The sequence below is a fragment of the Diaporthe batatas genome, assembly GCF_019321695.1.
Source record: "Diaporthe batatas strain CRI 302-4 chromosome Unknown Contig00003, whole genome shotgun sequence".
In the NCBI taxonomy this organism is placed as follows: domain Eukaryota; kingdom Fungi; phylum Ascomycota; class Sordariomycetes; order Diaporthales; family Diaporthaceae; genus Diaporthe; species Diaporthe batatas.
Window position 1 is genome coordinate 2,857,859 of NW_025408550.1, and position 15,972 is coordinate 2,873,830.

The window sequence follows — 15,972 nt, forward strand, 5'->3', positions numbered from 1 at the left end:
CAGGGGCCTAGCTGCCGCAACCCAGACAGCTTACCCACCATCTGCCCCTCCAAACAACGCTGCCGGGGCAGGCTAGTACTACCGGGCAGTTGCGTCTGTCTGCCTGGCAGTCCGTCGCAGAGCAACAGCTCCGAACTCCCACACAATCACAAGAGCTCGCAACTGGGACCCGTGTTACCATTCGCCCAATATGGAGTCCGTCATCCTGCACCCGATGCCCGTGATCAACATCGGCGACTACGTAACGAGACATTACCTGAGGAAGCAGCCGGGCCCGATCGTGGGAGCACTGTTCGGTCAGCAGAATGGCCGCGAGGTCACCATCGAGCACGCCTACGAGGTCAAGACCCTGGTGAACGGAGGCCAGGTCACCCTAGAGCCTCTCTGGTTCGAGACTCGCCTGGAGCAGAGTATGTCTGGCTTTCCGGCTCCCCAAATGATTGCCCACCGCACTGTGTACTGACGTCCAATGAATAGTGAGACTCGTGCATAAGGATCGCACTCTCGACCTGGTGGGTTGGTTCACCGTGACCCCCCGAACCGGACCAGGCAGCCACGTCCACCCCATACACAACCAGGTTCTTTCCTACAACGAGTCCGCCGTCCTGCTCGGCTTCCATAGGGATGAGGTGGGCGAGGAGTCTGTTGGTGGAAAGCTGCCCTTTACCGTCTACGAGACGGCGTACGAGGTCGACGATGCCGCCAGAGACACCACTGCAGACGGCGAGGACAAGGAGATGAAGGATGGCGACTCCCCGCTGAAGCTCAAACTCAGGGAGCTCCCATTCACCGTCGAGACGCACGAGGCGGAAATGATCGGCATGACCTCGGTTGCTGGTGCCGCTGCCAATGCTGCCTCGGAGCGAGTACAAGAGGAGCTTCTGAAGCTTGACGTGAAGGGCAAAGGAAAGGGCAAGGCACAAGAAGCCGTGAAGGAAGACGAAAAGGTCGACCCTGAGACTGTGACATTGTCCAGGGAGGATGAGGAGATGATTTCGGCACTCACCACCAAGGCCAACGCCATCAAGATGCTGCAGGCGCGGATCGATCTCATCATCAAGTACCTGCAAAGGCTCCCTCCCCCATACATGGACGAGGTCAACTCCGAGGTTGCCGCCGGCGAGCAAATCGAACCTTCCCAGACGTTGCTGCGCCTCGTGCAGGCCCTTGTCCACCGTCTCAGCATCGTCGAGCCGTCTGACGCCGAGGCTTTCAAGGAGGAACTCCTTAGCGAGGAGAACGATGTCAGCACGATCCAGCTCCTCACCGAGCTCATGAACCGGGCCGGGGCCACCAGAGACATTGGCAAGAAATTCCACGCTATTGAAACAGAGAGGGCACACAACAACCAACGTGTGGCTGCTTTCGCTTCTCAGGCACCTGGATTTGGCCATTCTCAGCACGGAAAGGGCGGCCGACCTGGACCATTGTCTGCAGCCGGCGATTTGATGTAAAAGGCTACCTTTCTCGTCCCTCGCGTACGACTCTATCACCACCGCTGGCGTTGGGAGGCAATTGACATTATGGCATTTACGAGAATCACGGAAGAGCACGGCGTTTTAGGGGCACCGGAAAGTGGACTGGTCACACCGCATAGACCTTGTATTACGGATCCTTTGCCGTGGACGACAATTCAAGGGCAGATGAACTGGTCAAGATGACTAACACGTCTTCAGTTTGTTGGCCGCGGTCATCATCTCGGCCAACTGAGGCCAGACGGCTGTTTAGAAGCAAGCCCTCGGGGAATGAGTGACAGGATATATCGACTGGGAACTTCTTGCACTCTTGGTTCTCCTGGTGGATTAATCAGAATATTCGGAGAAAAATGTCCATGCTTGTCTTAAATAGGAAGATCGGACAAAGACATAAATCTCCCGACCAGGTGTATCTGCTTTGCGGTACATAATCGCTGCAGCGAAGTTGACCATGTTTGGCTTCGTAGGAAGAGGAGAACACCAAAATCACACATGTACCTCTGTACATTCTAATTGTCGGTAAAAGCAGGCCATGTTCAACACATTCAATCCAGCCCCGAACTTGCATAGTACAGGTAGAAATGAGAACAAATCTACCATGAAGCGATTTTCCGGTATATTTACCTCATGTAATTGTCAGGTTTTTACGTCAGACGTACCAAGAAATAAGACATGTTCTAAGATCTAAGCAGACGCTACCAGAAGACATCTCTGATGCACAGAAGCCCCGGCCACTGTTTCGCTCCTATTAGTTTGTGGTGGCACTGAGTAAAGGTGAGCCCATCTCCAAGGGAGACATAAAGGAGACAACAACATGTGAACCCCCAAACATCAAATGGAATCACGCCTCAACAACCACCTTCAAAACCATCCTCCCCTCGTCATCCACCGTCCGCCCAGCCAGCTCAAACGCCTGCCTCGCATTCTCAAGCCCCTTGAACCGGTGTGTGACCATGTCGTCCAGACTGGGCAGCCCGAAGGCGCCGCCCCTCTTCTGGGCGCACAACATGCGGATGCCCGTGGCGTACGTGTTGGCGTAGCGGAAGATGCCGAGGATGTCCACCTCGCGCAGGTGCGCCACCGACATGGGGAGCGTCTGGATCGGCGTCCCCATGCCGACCATGATCACCTTGCCGCCGGGCCGCGTTGCGTACAGGGCCGTGTGCATGCATACCTCCTTACCCGTGCACTCGAATGTGACGTCGAAGCCGTCGTCCTCGGCCTCGTCCTCGGCCAGCGACGGCGACGGCGAGGAGGACCTGAAAGTGGTGGCGATGATGTCCGCCGCTGTGGCCCTGGCGCCCTCGAGCCTGCCGTCCAGCGTCGAGAAGATGCTGCTGGCGGGCGTCACCGCGCCGTCCGCCACGCTGCCGCCCGGGGTCGACGCCCCGGACACGGAGGAGCCGCTGGAGGCATGGAGGGTGCGCGGCACGGCGTACCCGTGGGTCGCGAACCCCTTTTCGAGGGCGTAGTCGACACGGCCCTGGTCCACGTCGCAGACAGTGACTGTCGTGCACCCTGACTGCCGGGCCATGGCTGCAGTGAGAAGGCCTACTGTGCCGGCGCCGAGCACCAGGGCTGTGGAGCCGGTCTCGGGTTGCGCGCGGTTTCTGGCGTGGATGGCGACGGACAGCGGCTCGAGGAGAGCAGCTGCGTCGAATGAGACGTTTTCAGGAAGCCTTGGCACCACAAGTCAACAAGGCTGGCCTCGATGTTCGGATGTGCGCTACTCACTTGTGACACCATATCGCCGGGTGGTTAATCCTATCCTGAAGCGTGCCCTGGAAGTGGGGGAAAGACTTCGCGCTGCTCCTGAACCTCATCTTCTTACAGAGGTTATATCGCCCCTTGCGGCATGTCGAGCACTGTCCACAGGGGACGCCAACCTCCAAGGCCACGCGGTCTCCCACTGCAAAGCCACTCACCTGGGGGCCGACGGCTACCACGACCCCGGAGGACTCATGGCCCAGCGAGAGTGGCTGGCAGGCACAGAGATCGCCATTGGCAAATTTCTTATAGTAAGACACATCTGAGCCACATATACCCGTGGACCGCAGGGCTACCTGTAGTTCGCCCAGGGCCGGCTCGTTGAGTGTTCTGGACTCCTATAGGCTTGCAATTAGCGACCCGGTCGTTGAAAGAAGGCACGCGGCTCTGCTGTCAGCCCACAAGCTGCGTTTCCCGAAACAGGTGGGAGCTTGGTGTTCGGAACTAGCAAGGCCTGGGATCTTGTGTAACAGTAAGACTGGCAAGAGATGGTAGTAGCCCGAACCAGAGAACCAGATGAAGTATCCCCAACTCACCAATCGCAGGTCCCTTGGTCCATGTAAGACGGACGCACTGATCTTTGAGACCCCAGCATAGGGCAGCTGCAGGGGCTCAATCTCGTCTTGAACCATGGCAGACGGCGCCATGCTTTCAGACGTGGGATGAGTGCGGGATGGGAGGGTGGCTTCGTGGGCGTGTATTGGTGGAGTCAGGGAACAAGACCCGAGGCAGAGGAACGCTTCGTGGGGGCTGGTGTCCCCTGGGGGCCAGGCAATCTGGCAGTTGGAGAAGCAGGCTGCGATTGACAATTGTCAAGATGCAGGTAATATTCTTTTCAGATACGAGTGCAGGATATTTGCTAAGAGTGATAAAGGATGAAGGGAGGAGGGAGGGAGTCGGTGTCCTGAAGGAGGAATGCCATTTATCTCTGCGTCCGCACTTCCCAATACGCCACGTCCTGAGCGAGAACCTATGACATGGCCAAGGGTGGTATACGGCTTGAAATGCTCATCTTGGAGCTTTCGTCCCGACGAGCCAGCGCCCTTCCGGGTTCTGGTAGATATGGGCTGGCGCGCACCATGTTGCATACCCACACTTGTTGCCATTTCTGCTCTTCGCGAGACAAGGTGGGAAAGGTCGAGGGGAAGCAAAGGCTATCCACTTGAAAGCATGCCAGGGGTAGGGAGGCAACGGCCGGATGAGCTTCCTCTGGTTGATTCAAAACCATGCCTTAGAGCAGCGTCAGACATGCCAGTAGCCCGCCAGTCATCTCTCGACGACTTATCAGACAATGGACGGAGCTTGATGCTGCGGAGGCAAGGATATTCGTTTGTGCCTGAGCCTATTTAGCAGTAGTATAAGCAGGCCCCTGGTCAGAGCATAGTTTGGCTCTATTCACTCCGTCCACTGGACCAGGTTTAGGCGGAGGAAGAAAAGTGCATGGGTCTCTGCAGCCTAGATGCATGCTGGACCTCAGCAAGCCCTGCATAAGTGTTTGGATATCCATACGGTTGCGATGTACGGTGATATCGATGATTTGATGTATAAGACGATGAGAAACAAGCAACAAGTCATAGATTTTAGCATGTGGAATATCATCTATGGGTGTGTCACTATTAGCCCTATAATGCCTTGGGTTTAATGTCCACATGCTGAAATGGTAATGCCGCCCAGCAGGAAGAATAGTAATCCTCAGCTCTTGCGGCGCTAGAACTATAGGCCAAGTATTCTAGCTGCCAGCATGTAAGGAAGAGGCGATGTTGAGTACCATGGTCCGAGCACGATGCTATCTCGCCGGGATGAGGTGATCACATGTAATGATGCCATCTTGATATTGAGAGGGGGCGGGGAAAGTCGATTGCTCTCCAAGGGGAGAGCAAGAACTAGACCATTGTACCAAGACGCCGTTATGCCCTGCGGCACATGGCTTGGGCAGAAATCTGGATGGATCTTATCTCGACGGCTCCTCGTCAAGTACAGTGTGGTGCTCATCATCCACAAAAGCAACGCTGCCAACGACTTCGGGCGCAAGCACCAATTGTGAGTGGCGTTTGCTGCAATAGCTCGGCCTGGGCAACCGAGAGGGGAGCAAGCACGACCGCAGTGAGGACTCACTCCATCGAGCAGGCAAGTCCCTATGAAGCAAATCGGGGGTGTGTGGCCGCGCGCAACTGGTGGTGCAATACATTCGGCAGCTTGTGTGGTGAATCAATTATTTCATTGGGGCTGCTTGCACTTCAGAAGCAGCCGAAGCACTACCGAGGCATGCAGAAACTAAGGCGGTCTGCCTCCTGTGTCACCAAAGATGACCTGCATGACAGCCAAGGTGGGAACCCACCAGCCGTGGTGATGCTTTGGGCGAAGGTGGTTGTGTCCTGTCTGATGTGCGCAAGCTGATGCTGCGAGAGTGGTGACATACGGGTATCCAGAGGCCGCTGCACGGAAAAACACAGGAAACGGAAGAGGCGACGAGAGTAAGGTGCGGGACCACACCCGGGGCCTTCGCATTTTGCGAGAGGATCTCGGATTTCCAAGAGGTGTTGTTCAATGTACACCAATTTTGTTGCCGAGAGCCCAAGGGTCTGCACGTTGCCCGCATGGGTATGGGTGTACAGATATCCTTCCAATAAGTCTTTACCGCCAAGGAGCAAGGGGGGCTATATCCCTTCTATTTATGCAGTCATCTGGCTGTACCAATAGATCAGGACCAGCCCCCTGAAAGTAGCGTATATTAAAAAATTCAAGCTGGGGACTAGTTAGAAGTAGTGAAGCCTAAAGTACTTATCTAATGTATTCTACGTATCGGGGGTCGGTGTCCATAGACTTTCTAGTAGCTAAGACAGCCCCCCCTGCTCCTTGGCGGTAAAGATTTATTGGAAGAACCTCCGTACCCTGCAGGAGATTGGAGGCTTCAACGGTCGGAAGCAGAGAATGGTCGCCCCGTACCGGATGATTAGACAAGCGTAGAGCGGTTAAGAGGAACGACGTCTTAGTCGATAATAATTTTGAGATCCGGCACGTGTGCGCGGTATTGGGAGGCAGCGCGAATCTCGAAGCGCTGGTCACAAGTGAGAGATCTGCGTCGAAAATGATAGCATCGAGATGTCGCGGCTCATGTAACGCCACTCTTGCGTGGCGTGCAATGAGCGTCTTGAGAGGGATGATTCCTCCAGTCACGAATCCGACCAAACCTCAAGACCGCGACGCGCAAGCTGTGACAGTGTCGGCAGTGACGACGTGGACAATCTTGTTCGTTTGCCATATCGGATCTCCCGCGAGCTGCTACCTGATGCATGCATGTCCCATGGCTGGTGTCTGGGACACAGTCCCTCGTGGGATAAGTGTGCTGCATCGACTGCATTCTGATCCACCAGCCGCCACGAGCTGGAGGGTTACTGCGAGACCTGAATATGCAAGGACGGGAAACTCCAGCCTGAAGCAGAGCGGCGCGGCTTGCCGATGGACCGTCGGCGAACAGATCGCGAGGCCTAAACCTGATACAAGATGTGCAGCGATACAAGGGCAGTTGGACCAAGGCTGTCTGGGCTTCGTCAGTGATATCTCAGCAACTAAGGGTGGCATCACCAGAAGCTAGCAAGGCCGGATTTCATTGGATGCGCGGCATCATATCGTATGTATGGGTACAATTCCGTCGCCAGGGTGCCTCGGATCATGGCTCGAGGTGGACGACATATCACACTTGCGTGAAGCCACAGTGATCGAAAACATGCGTGCAGTCGTGTCTCATCGTAATGTCGGTTCCTGCCCAGCGATCGAAGCGAGCTCCCATCAACCCTCCTCCGTGGTAGAAACAGAAATGATATTCGACTGGCTGGGTTGTGAGTGGTGCAAATCGGCAGTGCCCGGTAGCAACCGGTGCAGTCGCCCGTCGAGACTGCACAGGTCGCTTCGCACCTGCAACTTTGGCAGCACTGCAGGATCCAGCCGACAACGGCAAGGCCAGAAGTCGACAAGGCAGGGCAGTGGGAACACCTCGACAACGATCTGTCGAGCCTTGCCGAGAAGGGGCCGCAATGCTGCCGCCGTGCTGCCCGCGTCACAAACGTCGCCCAGTCAGCGGACAAAGATCTGCCAAGGTATGCATGCATAGAACTGGCGGATGAGGGACTGCGTGCAGTTCGTTGTTGAACCACCGTGGCATGCATCGCTTCGGCTGTGTTTCCGAAACGATGGCTTCCTGCGCAAGGCGCGGCGCTTTTGAGCCAATGTCAACACCATGTATGGGAGGTCAGAAGGAAATGTTTAGTTAGTAGAGAAAGAACTGGCTCACACCCTCAAAAAGTCAAGCAGACCATTTGCCGGCTTCGCACCCGATTGACGCTTTCCTCGGCTGCGCAGCAATTTGCCAAAACAATTGCCAGGGTGGAGCCAAGGGAATCGCCGTTGGCACACATCATGCTTGCTGCATTCCTTGCCCAGCTTTGTATTCCCTCTTTGGGCACCATGACTTATTTAGGGCACGAGCCAGAACGCTTCGAGCGCCTGCAGCCGTCATTATGCAGGTGTCATACGCTGTGCAACTTTCAAGACGAGCCTAGATAGAGAAGCAAATATGTGCTCAACCTGGCGTTGGACGCTTGTGTAGACGGGCGGAATCAAATACGACGATAAGACGGGTGTGTTCCTATACCTAGGTCGGTAGTCTCCCAGATGGACGTTACCGGAGCGCGTAACGAAGTTTCTGACGCTGGATGAAATAATCATATCGCCCTTCCGTGTTGATTGAAGCCGTCTGCGAAGATAGGCTTTGATGACTGGGCCTACGCCCTGAACTGAGGTAAGGAGGTGTGTGCTCACATCAATAATTACATTAAACTGCCCGACCAATGCTTTTGGGTGTGCGCCTATGCAAAGCTTATGCTATGCCCTTGAGGGTTCCAAGCGGGGAATTTTCTTGACGTGCGAGCTTTAGAAAGTGCTCGTAGCCAGCCGACTCGCCGCATTGCGGGCATCCACCCTGTCTTCGTCATCCTCGTCATTCTGTTCGGACAAGCCGCCGGCGGGGGCCTTCGTTCTCTCCTCCTCGCCGTCACCATCCTCAGCGGCGTTGGCCATGAAGCTGGCAGAAACGCTCCTGCCCATCGGATCAACAGATCGTCTTGGGACTCCGCTCCATGCATCCCCCTTGGGACCCTGGCTTGAAGCCATGGTGGTCCGACGGACTGCGGGGTGTGCCTCACGGCCCAGCCGACTCAGGCCACCAGAAGCGTCAATGGCACGTACGTCAGGCCGCACATTCTCAAGCATGGCCAAGGTCCTCCGTTCGGCCTCGATTTCCTTGCACACAAACTCGCGAATGCTTGCGCGCAGATCGGCAGCCGTCCTTGTGAACCACTTGTGGCGTTCTTGAACCAAGTTCTGTGTCACCCGCCTGGTCTTCTGATAAAGGTAGGCCTCGTTTTGTTTCGCGTCTTCTAGCAGGGAGATTGCCTCGTCAACCTTTTCCCGGCGCACATTTGAACTGGCCTTCAGACGATCTGCCGCATTTAGCTTGCTGCGTGTGTTTTCTTGCGCCTGCAAGAACTCGCGGATGAGAAGTTGGCGATTCGTCAGTGTTTCCTTGACGATGAAAGCATCCGAGGAGTGATACTGGAGGGGGTCCCCAATGGTGAAGGCCTCCGCAGTAGCCTGCGCTTGCTGCGAGTCTCCCACTGTCTGGACAATCTTCCCGAGTTTGCGGTACGCATTGGCCAGCCCCTGGTGTGGCTCCTGTATATGCATACTACCAAGCCTGACGCCGAATTCGGACTGCCCAAGACCGAGCCCTTCGCTTGATTAGCATATGTATCTGGCCCCTACCCTTTGATTCTTGACTCACCACGACGGGATTTGACCAGCTTGTCGACCTTGTGGCCCGCATCCATAGATCCCAGATAAAAGAGTTTCACGATTGGTCGTGCCTCGGACAATTCAGGTGTGTCATCCGGAGGCGGTGCGAACTGCTTCAGCAATTTGCGCCGTACTCCGGTGGCGGGCTGCTTTTTCTTCACCATTGGGCTGTAGCCAAAGTCGCTTTCCACGAAAAGAACCATCTCATCATCTCTCGCGAGCACCTCGTTGCTGCATACGTAGTTGAACCAGCGCTGCATTAGCGCCTTAACCCTGATTTCATCCTCGTCGGTCCCGGCTCCGGCGGATGTTAGAGGTGGGGGGACGGCTGGGACGATTGCTTCCGGATTCGCAGATATGAGGTATTCGGCAAGTTTAACGAACTCTGAGTGCAGGCGTCTGACATCGCGGAATTGGGTCGTTCGGAACTTGGGAAGGTTGGTCTACAACGGTCGGCAGTTAGATGTAGTCACATATATCGTTCGTTATTGTGGAACAAAGATGGAGACTCACATGAACATCGAATCTTAGAATGGGGTCCTTGCGCGCCGCTCGTTCGAGCCCAGTGATCTTGGCTTGGAGCTTGTATACTGGCTGCGTGGGCTTTCGAACCTGAGGCTGCTCTTGACTAGCACGAGCAGTGTCTCCGGAGAACCGATTAGGATCGTCCGGCTGCAGAGGCGAGACATTCCCGTGCTGGGGCCCAGGTGATGCAGACACGGATGCAGTCTCCGGTGCTTGCGTTTGCGTGTCGGTCTCGGAGACGGTGCTGCCCGTGCTTGGTCTGGCGAAACTATGGTCTGATGGCCCGAAGCCTCCCTCTTCCTCGTGGCCTGCAGCGAATCCGTTGCTTGGGTCTTCTGAGCCGAACTGGTGTGGCGATGCCGGGGTTTCGCCCGCTACTGCGCCAAATGTCGTTCGGTGGGCGTGAGGCGAAGGCGCCGGTGAAGTCCCCCAAGGCGAAGCGCCTGTGGGGTGGTCGGCATCGTGGACGGAGGCGCTATAATCCATGGGAGTCGAAGTTCAGAAGGACAAGGTGGACAAGGTGGACAGGAAGCTCGTGTGCGGATGACGTTGACAGTCGGCACGAGTCGGGCAGGAGACCGTGGGGGTTTCTATGAGGCCCAGCAATGCGATCACGCTTGTTGGGCGCGAACTGGACGTCGGGGAGCTTTCGTCTTAGGAAGACACGATGCGGTAAGCCACATGCAAAGCAAATTCGCAGGCTTCCAACGGGTCGGAGAGGATGACGATCAAGACGTCCGGCTGCGGTAAGCTCGAAGTTGGAGGAATGGGGTTGTGCCTACCTAAGCTGTACCGACAGGCAGGCACGGAGGCAGGGAGCGCTGTCTAGTAGCCTTGGTGAATGCCCAATCAAGGTCTGGGTGGATACCCTGAGGAGAAGTCGGGGGGCCGGGGGGAGGGGGGCGAGAGGGGGGGGCGAGAGGGGGGGGGGGGTAGCAGACGCAGGCAGTCGACATGGCCTGGTCACACATCTTCATGTAGCTAATTACCTACCCATGGAGACATACTTTTGGCCTACTCCCTCACAGCAACAGAAATGTTGCCGTCACTCTTTTGCACCAAATTGGCCTGATTCCAAGTGCCTCGTCACTGAATGAGCCGCTATGCCTGTGCCGGCGTGCCTTCTGCCAGGTTGCAGGGCTCCGTCAAAAAGTCTTGCCGGCCTGTTCATCCGCGCCGCATTGCCACGACCTGGCCCTCGACAAAGATGGGCCTGTTCTCAACGCTCTTCACAGAGATGGGCACACGTGGCGGCTCATTTTGAGGCTGCTGTGGAGAATATTCGTAATATCGGCATTATTGCCCATGTCGACGCCGTAGGTGGTCCTGGGTCTGACTGGGAAATATCCTCGCTTGGGCTCTTTGACGAGGACTGACCCTTTTTTTGCAGGGCAAGACCACTACGACGGAGCGTATGCTCTATTATAGCGGCAACACACGGCATTTAGGAAGTAAGAACCAATCCATAATGGTTTCTCCCCCTTTCATAAATCACCGCGCTGACGGATCGATGTGCTAGATGTCGACCATGGTGATACCGTCACAGACTTCCTACCCATGGAGAGGGAGAGGGGTATCACTATCCAGTCCGCTGCCATTTCATTCAATTGGCCCCGGCAGGAGGACTGCGCACCAGAGGAACACGCCAAGACTATCAACTTGATTGATACGCCTGGCCACCAGGATTTCCAGTATGAAGTCCTTCGATGCATGCCTGTGCTGGATGGTGCTGTGTGTGTCATGGACTCAGTCAAAGGTGTTGAAGCTCACACTGAACGGGTCTGGGCCGCAGCACATCAGTACCAGATACCAAGAATCATCTTTGTCAACAAACTCGATCGAGACGGTGCTTCCTTCAGGAAGTCGGTCTTGGATATTGCCTCGAAGCTGAAGGCGTGGCCTCTGGTGTGTCAGATACCCTGGTGGGTCGGTGACGACTTCGTTGGCGTGATCGATGTTATCAAGCGCGTGGGCTATAAATGGTCTGGCGGTGGATCGAAGAAGCTCTTCAACCGCGACGCCCTTCGAAGTGCACTCGGATCGGAAAACCCACCACTCGCCGAAGAGGTCGAGCTTGCACGGGAACAACTCATCGAGAGGCTCTGCGAGATTGACGATGAGCTTACCATGGAGTTCGCTGAGCACGGAGCGGATCTGTCTGACGAGGCAATCAAGACTAGTATCCGCCGTGCAATTGCGGATGGGAACGGTAGCGTTGCACCGGTCTTTGCTGGGGCCAGTCTGAGGAACATCGGGGTCGAGCCCTTGCTGGACGCTGTTGTGGATTATCTCCCAAATCCTCAAGAGCGCCCCCCGGTAGAGGTCTCAACCGCTACAGGAACACGCGGCTTAGAGAGTCTGATTGCAAAGGAGACGACCAAGTTGAAGCAGAAGGGCGCCAATGTTGCGGTGGCATCCGTCTTCAAGGTCGTCAGCGATGCTCACCGGGGAATGTTGAGTTTTGTTCGCGTATACCACGGCGTGCTTCAACGCAATGCTGCTATGTGGAACTCGACCCAGCGGATTGCCGAGAAGCCACTCGCCATGATGCAGATCCTCGCAAACAAACACAACGACATTCCGCACCTCAAGGTCGGAGCCATCGGTGCCTTAGCCGGGCTGAAAAAGGCCCGTACTGGAGACACCCTTATTATTTCCCCGGAGAAAGCAACCGAGACACTCATGAAGAGCATTCAGATCCGGCCCGCGGTCATCCCACCAGCTGTCACGTTCATATCCATCGAGCCTTTCTCCGCCACAAACGAGGAAGCTCTGAAGAACGCACTGACAGATGCATCGAGAGAAGATCCCAGTCTTCGGTGGACCAAGGACGAGAAGGCTGGGACATATATCCTATCCGGAATGGGACTACTGCACTTGGAAGTCGCAATTGATAATCTGAAGAAGTACAAGATCGACGCTCTCTTTGGCACTATACAAGTTGACTACAAGGAATGCGTCACGTCGCAAACACAGCAGGAGCAGCACATCATCGACCGTGCCGTGGCAGGAAAGCCAGGCAAGGTAGCATGTGCGGCTTTCGTTGAGCCCATCGACACGGAGCAACAGACAGAATCGTGGCGTGATCGCGCCACTCGGCTTGGCTTCAGTGATCTCCAGTCCGAGGATGAATTTTACCACTCCGGTTTCGAGCGAGACGGCAACATGATCAACGTCAATATCATTCGCCCGATTGATGACCCGAAGCTCTTCGACGTTGACACCATTTCTCACCATTTGCACAATGGGGCCATCGCAGCCCTGTACCGGGGCCCGAGAAAAGGCTACCCTCTGCACGGCTGCAACATTGAAATCGTGATAGACTGTGCCCAGGACTTCTTCGGCGCAGCCTCCCCCGCTCATTACCAACAGGCTGGGTTTCACGCCGTGCGGAACGCGTTCAAAAATGCACACGATATGCAGAAGATTGGACTGCTGGAACCAGTTATGAAAGCCGAGATTGTTTGCCCGGAGGCGGCAGCAGCACAGGTGAGGCATGATCTGTCTTCGAGGCACGGCGGCCAAGTCATGGAGACTGAAGACCTAAACGAAACGGTGTCCGGGGAAGGGGAAATAGACCTCGAGCAGGTGTACGCACCGCCGGACCCGTATGAATCAGTGGCGACGCTGCGTCAAAACAAGAAGGGCGCGATGAGAATGCTCAAGCTGAAGGCAAGAGTGCCACTTAGAGACATGTTGAATTACGATCAGCACCTGAGGAGCTTGACCGAAGGCCGACACAGCATCCAAATGGAGCTGGACAAGTTTGAGAGGGTGACGGCGAACAGGGAGAAGCTTCTGTAGTGGAAAATCCCTTGCGAGCTCACTCGCAATATATAGACAACACTGTGTAACTGCCAAGATTTGGACAGCTCATTACAATGGCATCCTGCGCTCTCATCAAGTTTGGTGCGCCTGCACATTCAGCTGCTGCTATGAATGAGTGCTTAAGCTCCTGTGCTTGGCAGCCTTGCGGCAGTGGGGCAAGTAAAATGGCCCACGCGCTGCGGGCCTGGCTGAAGGTTACATCTCGGCCGAGCAAGCAACCTTGGAACGTACTTGCCTTTCACTCGCCCCAACATTTTCAGCCAGCTTCACACGTCGAATTCGAGACCCCTTCCACTGCCATCCGTGCCTGCCTTTTGGGCTGCATCCAGACCACACAGCTGTTACCCGGAGTTTTACCTCCAGTTTCGAAGATAACCAGGACAGCCACCCAGTTGAACGGCAAGTTATTGGTGTGCCTTGGGCCACTGAGGCTGTAAAGGCGCTGCTCGGCTCTGTCTGGGCATCCACTCTCAAACTTGTCTGAGAACATGGCACACATGACCAACCCCCTGGCAACTGCCGAGCAATTGTATCAACGGAACAATCTCAGCTCTCTTCCCAACGACTTGCAGGATGTCATATTCTACGTGACTCAATCCCTGACACAGGCTGCGGGTGTTCTTCTTCAGCTGCCACAGTCCGCCACGGCTCAGGCGAACGTCATCCTCGCCAGATATTGGCTGGCAGAGTCTCGGCCACTCCTCACAAATGAATTTAGTGTAAATGGCCGTCCATATCCCGATTCTGATGACCCGCCCCGACTAAAATTTGGAATAGGACGTCTCTGCTGCCTGTGTTTTCCTCGTCTCGAAGCTGGGCTCCCGTGCTCGCTCGCCCCGGGACATCTCGAACGTCTATGCCTATCTGTTGTCCAGCAGCTCGTCTTTCATGAAGGGCAAGGGCGCTCAACCGCCTGTAGATGACCCATCTTCTTACTACCTGAGCGATGCCGACTACTTCGCCTTTCACAACCGTGTCCTAGCACTGGAGGCGAGGGTGCTCTATACGCTGTCCTTTGATACGCACGTGGCCCTGCCTCACCCCCTGGCAGTCACATACTTGCAGACCTTGGATTTTTGCAACCATACCAAGGATTCGATCTCGAGGCGGACAGTTGAGTATCTCAACACGGCACTGCTTTCGCCCCAGCTGCTGTATTTAACGCATCAGCCGAACATGCTGGCAGTTGCGGCCATCTACAACGCCGCCAAGGACGTTGGAGCACACATGCCCGAATGCGAATGGTGGGAGGTCTTTGATGTGGAGCGAGAAGAGCTTGGGTTCCTGGTGGTCGCCATGCGCAGCCTCGAGGGATGGGTGAGGAAGCAACGCGAGGATTTCCCATGGATGACCGAGGGCATGGTCACGAGGAAGACAGTGCAGGCGGAGCTGCTGGCGAGAGGTGTTCACAACGGCGACGGCGGGCAGGCTCAAGACGAAGAGGCAGCAATGATGGCACAGATGGATGAGATTATGGACACAGCAGGGGTCCAGCCTTGAACAAGAGGAGGGGCATCTGCTGGTTCAGGGAAGGACAAGACCACTCGTTCCGGCTGTGAGTCGGTGGCAGCGATACTGCACTGATGTGCTGAGGCCGAGGCCGGAGGAGGTGCACCAGCCGTGCCTAAGAAGCTGTCCCCTCGGAACGCACAGCATGCCCTTCTAGACGCAGGCTAGACGCAGGCTCGATGCAATGTCAGTTACTGTCACACAGTTCTTCGCCGCAACGGTGAGGTCACGGCTGCCCGGACTATGGTCATCTCCGGACACCACACCGCGTACCTGCTGCCACACATTTAGGTCCAATCTCATATATCCTCGGCCACCCTTCGCGTTACGACCGGACTGGCAGTGCAATTCTTTTCACTGTCAGCCGTGTCAGACATGTTTAGGCTTCCTATGAGTTCGGCCGCGGCCCGTACTCGTACCTAAATCCCCGAAAGTGCCGGCATCCGGCATTCTGGCGAATACGAAACCAACAAACTCGCAATTCTCGGAGGGGCTTGGAAACAAGCCTGGCTTGCTGCTCCAAGAAAAGTATCACATGTTTGAGTCTTTGACGTAGATCGGCTCGAGCACAGCGTCTCATCTCACATACTTAAAATACCTAGGTGTGTATTAATGTTGTCGGAATCTTAATACACAGCACTATCAAATTCCGTGCGCGAGCCCTGCGGGCCGATCTCTGAGGGAGAAACAGCTTGTCGCAGGAGGGTGCTTCTCAGGGACCCTGGTTCGTCGTGCAGTGACGTAGGAGCGCTAACATTTGAAGCCTCGCTCGCCAGTGGCCAGCAGCAGCACGGACTACCGTGTCGCAGAAACGTCCGGTCGGTCCAAGATGGCCTGCAATGTGGCCCCGAGCCCGAGGATATGGTACAGTCACTGCAAAGTGGTTCAAAAATGGAAAGAATAGACTATTACTTGCGAGATCAGTGCCGGGATGAACCCTCGTCGCAATAGGCATGCCCTTGGGACGATTGTACTGTACTTGCACTGCCTTGTGACAGGCACATTGTACCCGGCCGGC

General features: G+C 55.6%; 5 protein-coding genes across 5 annotated transcripts; 3 read left to right on the forward strand and 2 right to left on the reverse strand.

Annotated features, from left to right (window-relative positions):
* The first annotated feature begins 82 nt into the window (after positions 1–82).
* On the forward strand, positions 83–1,774 carry KVR01_003553 (uncharacterized protein). The gene is made up of 2 exons (XM_044785862.1): positions 83–410; positions 478–1,774. The coding sequence occupies exons 1-2, from the start codon at positions 191–193 to the stop codon at positions 1,452–1,454; spliced, it is 1,197 nt and encodes a 398-aa protein (XP_044648568.1). The 5' UTR covers positions 83–190; the 3' UTR covers positions 1,455–1,774.
* Positions 1,750–4,304, reverse strand: KVR01_002638 (uncharacterized protein). Its single transcript, XM_044784871.1, has 3 exons — positions 3,779–4,304; positions 3,210–3,580; positions 1,750–3,154 (listed from the first exon to the last, which is right to left on the reverse strand). Exons 1-3 carry the CDS (start codon positions 3,887–3,889, stop codon positions 2,317–2,319), a joined length of 1,320 nt encoding a protein of 439 aa, XP_044647653.1. The 5' UTR covers positions 3,890–4,304; the 3' UTR covers positions 1,750–2,316.
* Positions 4,305–7,825: 3,521 nt separating this feature from the next.
* On the reverse strand, positions 7,826–10,453 carry KVR01_002118 (retromer subunit VPS17). Its single transcript, XM_044783928.1, has 3 exons — positions 9,606–10,453; positions 9,082–9,535; positions 7,826–9,028 (listed from the first exon to the last, which is right to left on the reverse strand). Exons 1-3 carry the CDS (start codon positions 10,101–10,103, stop codon positions 8,172–8,174), a joined length of 1,809 nt encoding a protein of 602 aa, XP_044647133.1. The 5' UTR covers positions 10,104–10,453; the 3' UTR covers positions 7,826–8,171.
* Positions 10,454–10,623: 170 nt separating this feature from the next.
* On the forward strand, positions 10,624–13,521 carry KVR01_003811 (uncharacterized protein). Its single transcript, XM_044784384.1, has 3 exons — positions 10,624–10,933; positions 11,008–11,068; positions 11,137–13,521. The coding sequence occupies exons 1-3, from the start codon at positions 10,721–10,723 to the stop codon at positions 13,419–13,421; spliced, it is 2,559 nt and encodes an 852-aa protein (XP_044648826.1). The 5' UTR covers positions 10,624–10,720; the 3' UTR covers positions 13,422–13,521.
* Positions 13,522–13,699: 178 nt separating this feature from the next.
* Positions 13,700–15,210, forward strand: KVR01_002769 (uncharacterized protein). The gene is made up of 2 exons (XM_044781280.1): positions 13,700–14,164; positions 14,223–15,210. The coding sequence occupies exons 1-2, from the start codon at positions 13,934–13,936 to the stop codon at positions 14,943–14,945; spliced, it is 954 nt and encodes a 317-aa protein (XP_044647784.1). The 5' UTR covers positions 13,700–13,933; the 3' UTR covers positions 14,946–15,210.
* The last annotated feature ends 762 nt before the right edge of the window (positions 15,211–15,972 follow it).

Coding starts and splice junctions, on each gene's coding strand:
- KVR01_002638 (XM_044784871.1), bottom strand. CDS start 3,889: ATGGCGCCGTCTGCCATGGTTCAAGACGAGATTGAGCCCCTGCAGCTG. Junction 3,581..3,778: donor GACCAAGGGACCTGCGATTG/GTGAGTTGGGGA, acceptor GCAAGCCTATAG/GAGTCCAGAACACTCAACGA. Junction 3,155..3,209: donor CCGGCGATATGGTGTCACAA/GTGAGTAGCGCA, acceptor TGTGGTGCCAAG/GCTTCCTGAAAACGTCTCAT.
- KVR01_003811 (XM_044784384.1), top strand. CDS start 10,721: ATGCCTGTGCCGGCGTGCCTTCTGCCAGGTTGCAGGGCTCCGTCAAAA. Junction 10,934..11,007: donor TTATTGCCCATGTCGACGCC/GTAGGTGGTCCT, acceptor CTTTTTTTGCAG/GGCAAGACCACTACGACGGA. Junction 11,069..11,136: donor CAACACACGGCATTTAGGAA/GTAAGAACCAAT, acceptor TCGATGTGCTAG/ATGTCGACCATGGTGATACC.
- KVR01_002118 (XM_044783928.1), bottom strand. CDS start 10,103: ATGGATTATAGCGCCTCCGTCCACGATGCCGACCACCCCACAGGCGCT. Junction 9,536..9,605: donor TTCTAAGATTCGATGTTCAT/GTGAGTCTCCAT, acceptor CGACCGTTGTAG/ACCAACCTTCCCAAGTTCCG. Junction 9,029..9,081: donor GCTGGTCAAATCCCGTCGTG/GTGAGTCAAGAA, acceptor AATCAAGCGAAG/GGCTCGGTCTTGGGCAGTCC.
- KVR01_002769 (XM_044781280.1), top strand. CDS start 13,934: ATGGCACACATGACCAACCCCCTGGCAACTGCCGAGCAATTGTATCAA. Junction 14,165..14,222: donor TCCTCACAAATGAATTTAGT/GTAAATGGCCGT, acceptor AATTTGGAATAG/GACGTCTCTGCTGCCTGTGT.
- KVR01_003553 (XM_044785862.1), top strand. CDS start 191: ATGGAGTCCGTCATCCTGCACCCGATGCCCGTGATCAACATCGGCGAC. Junction 411..477: donor CGAGACTCGCCTGGAGCAGA/GTATGTCTGGCT, acceptor TCCAATGAATAG/TGAGACTCGTGCATAAGGAT.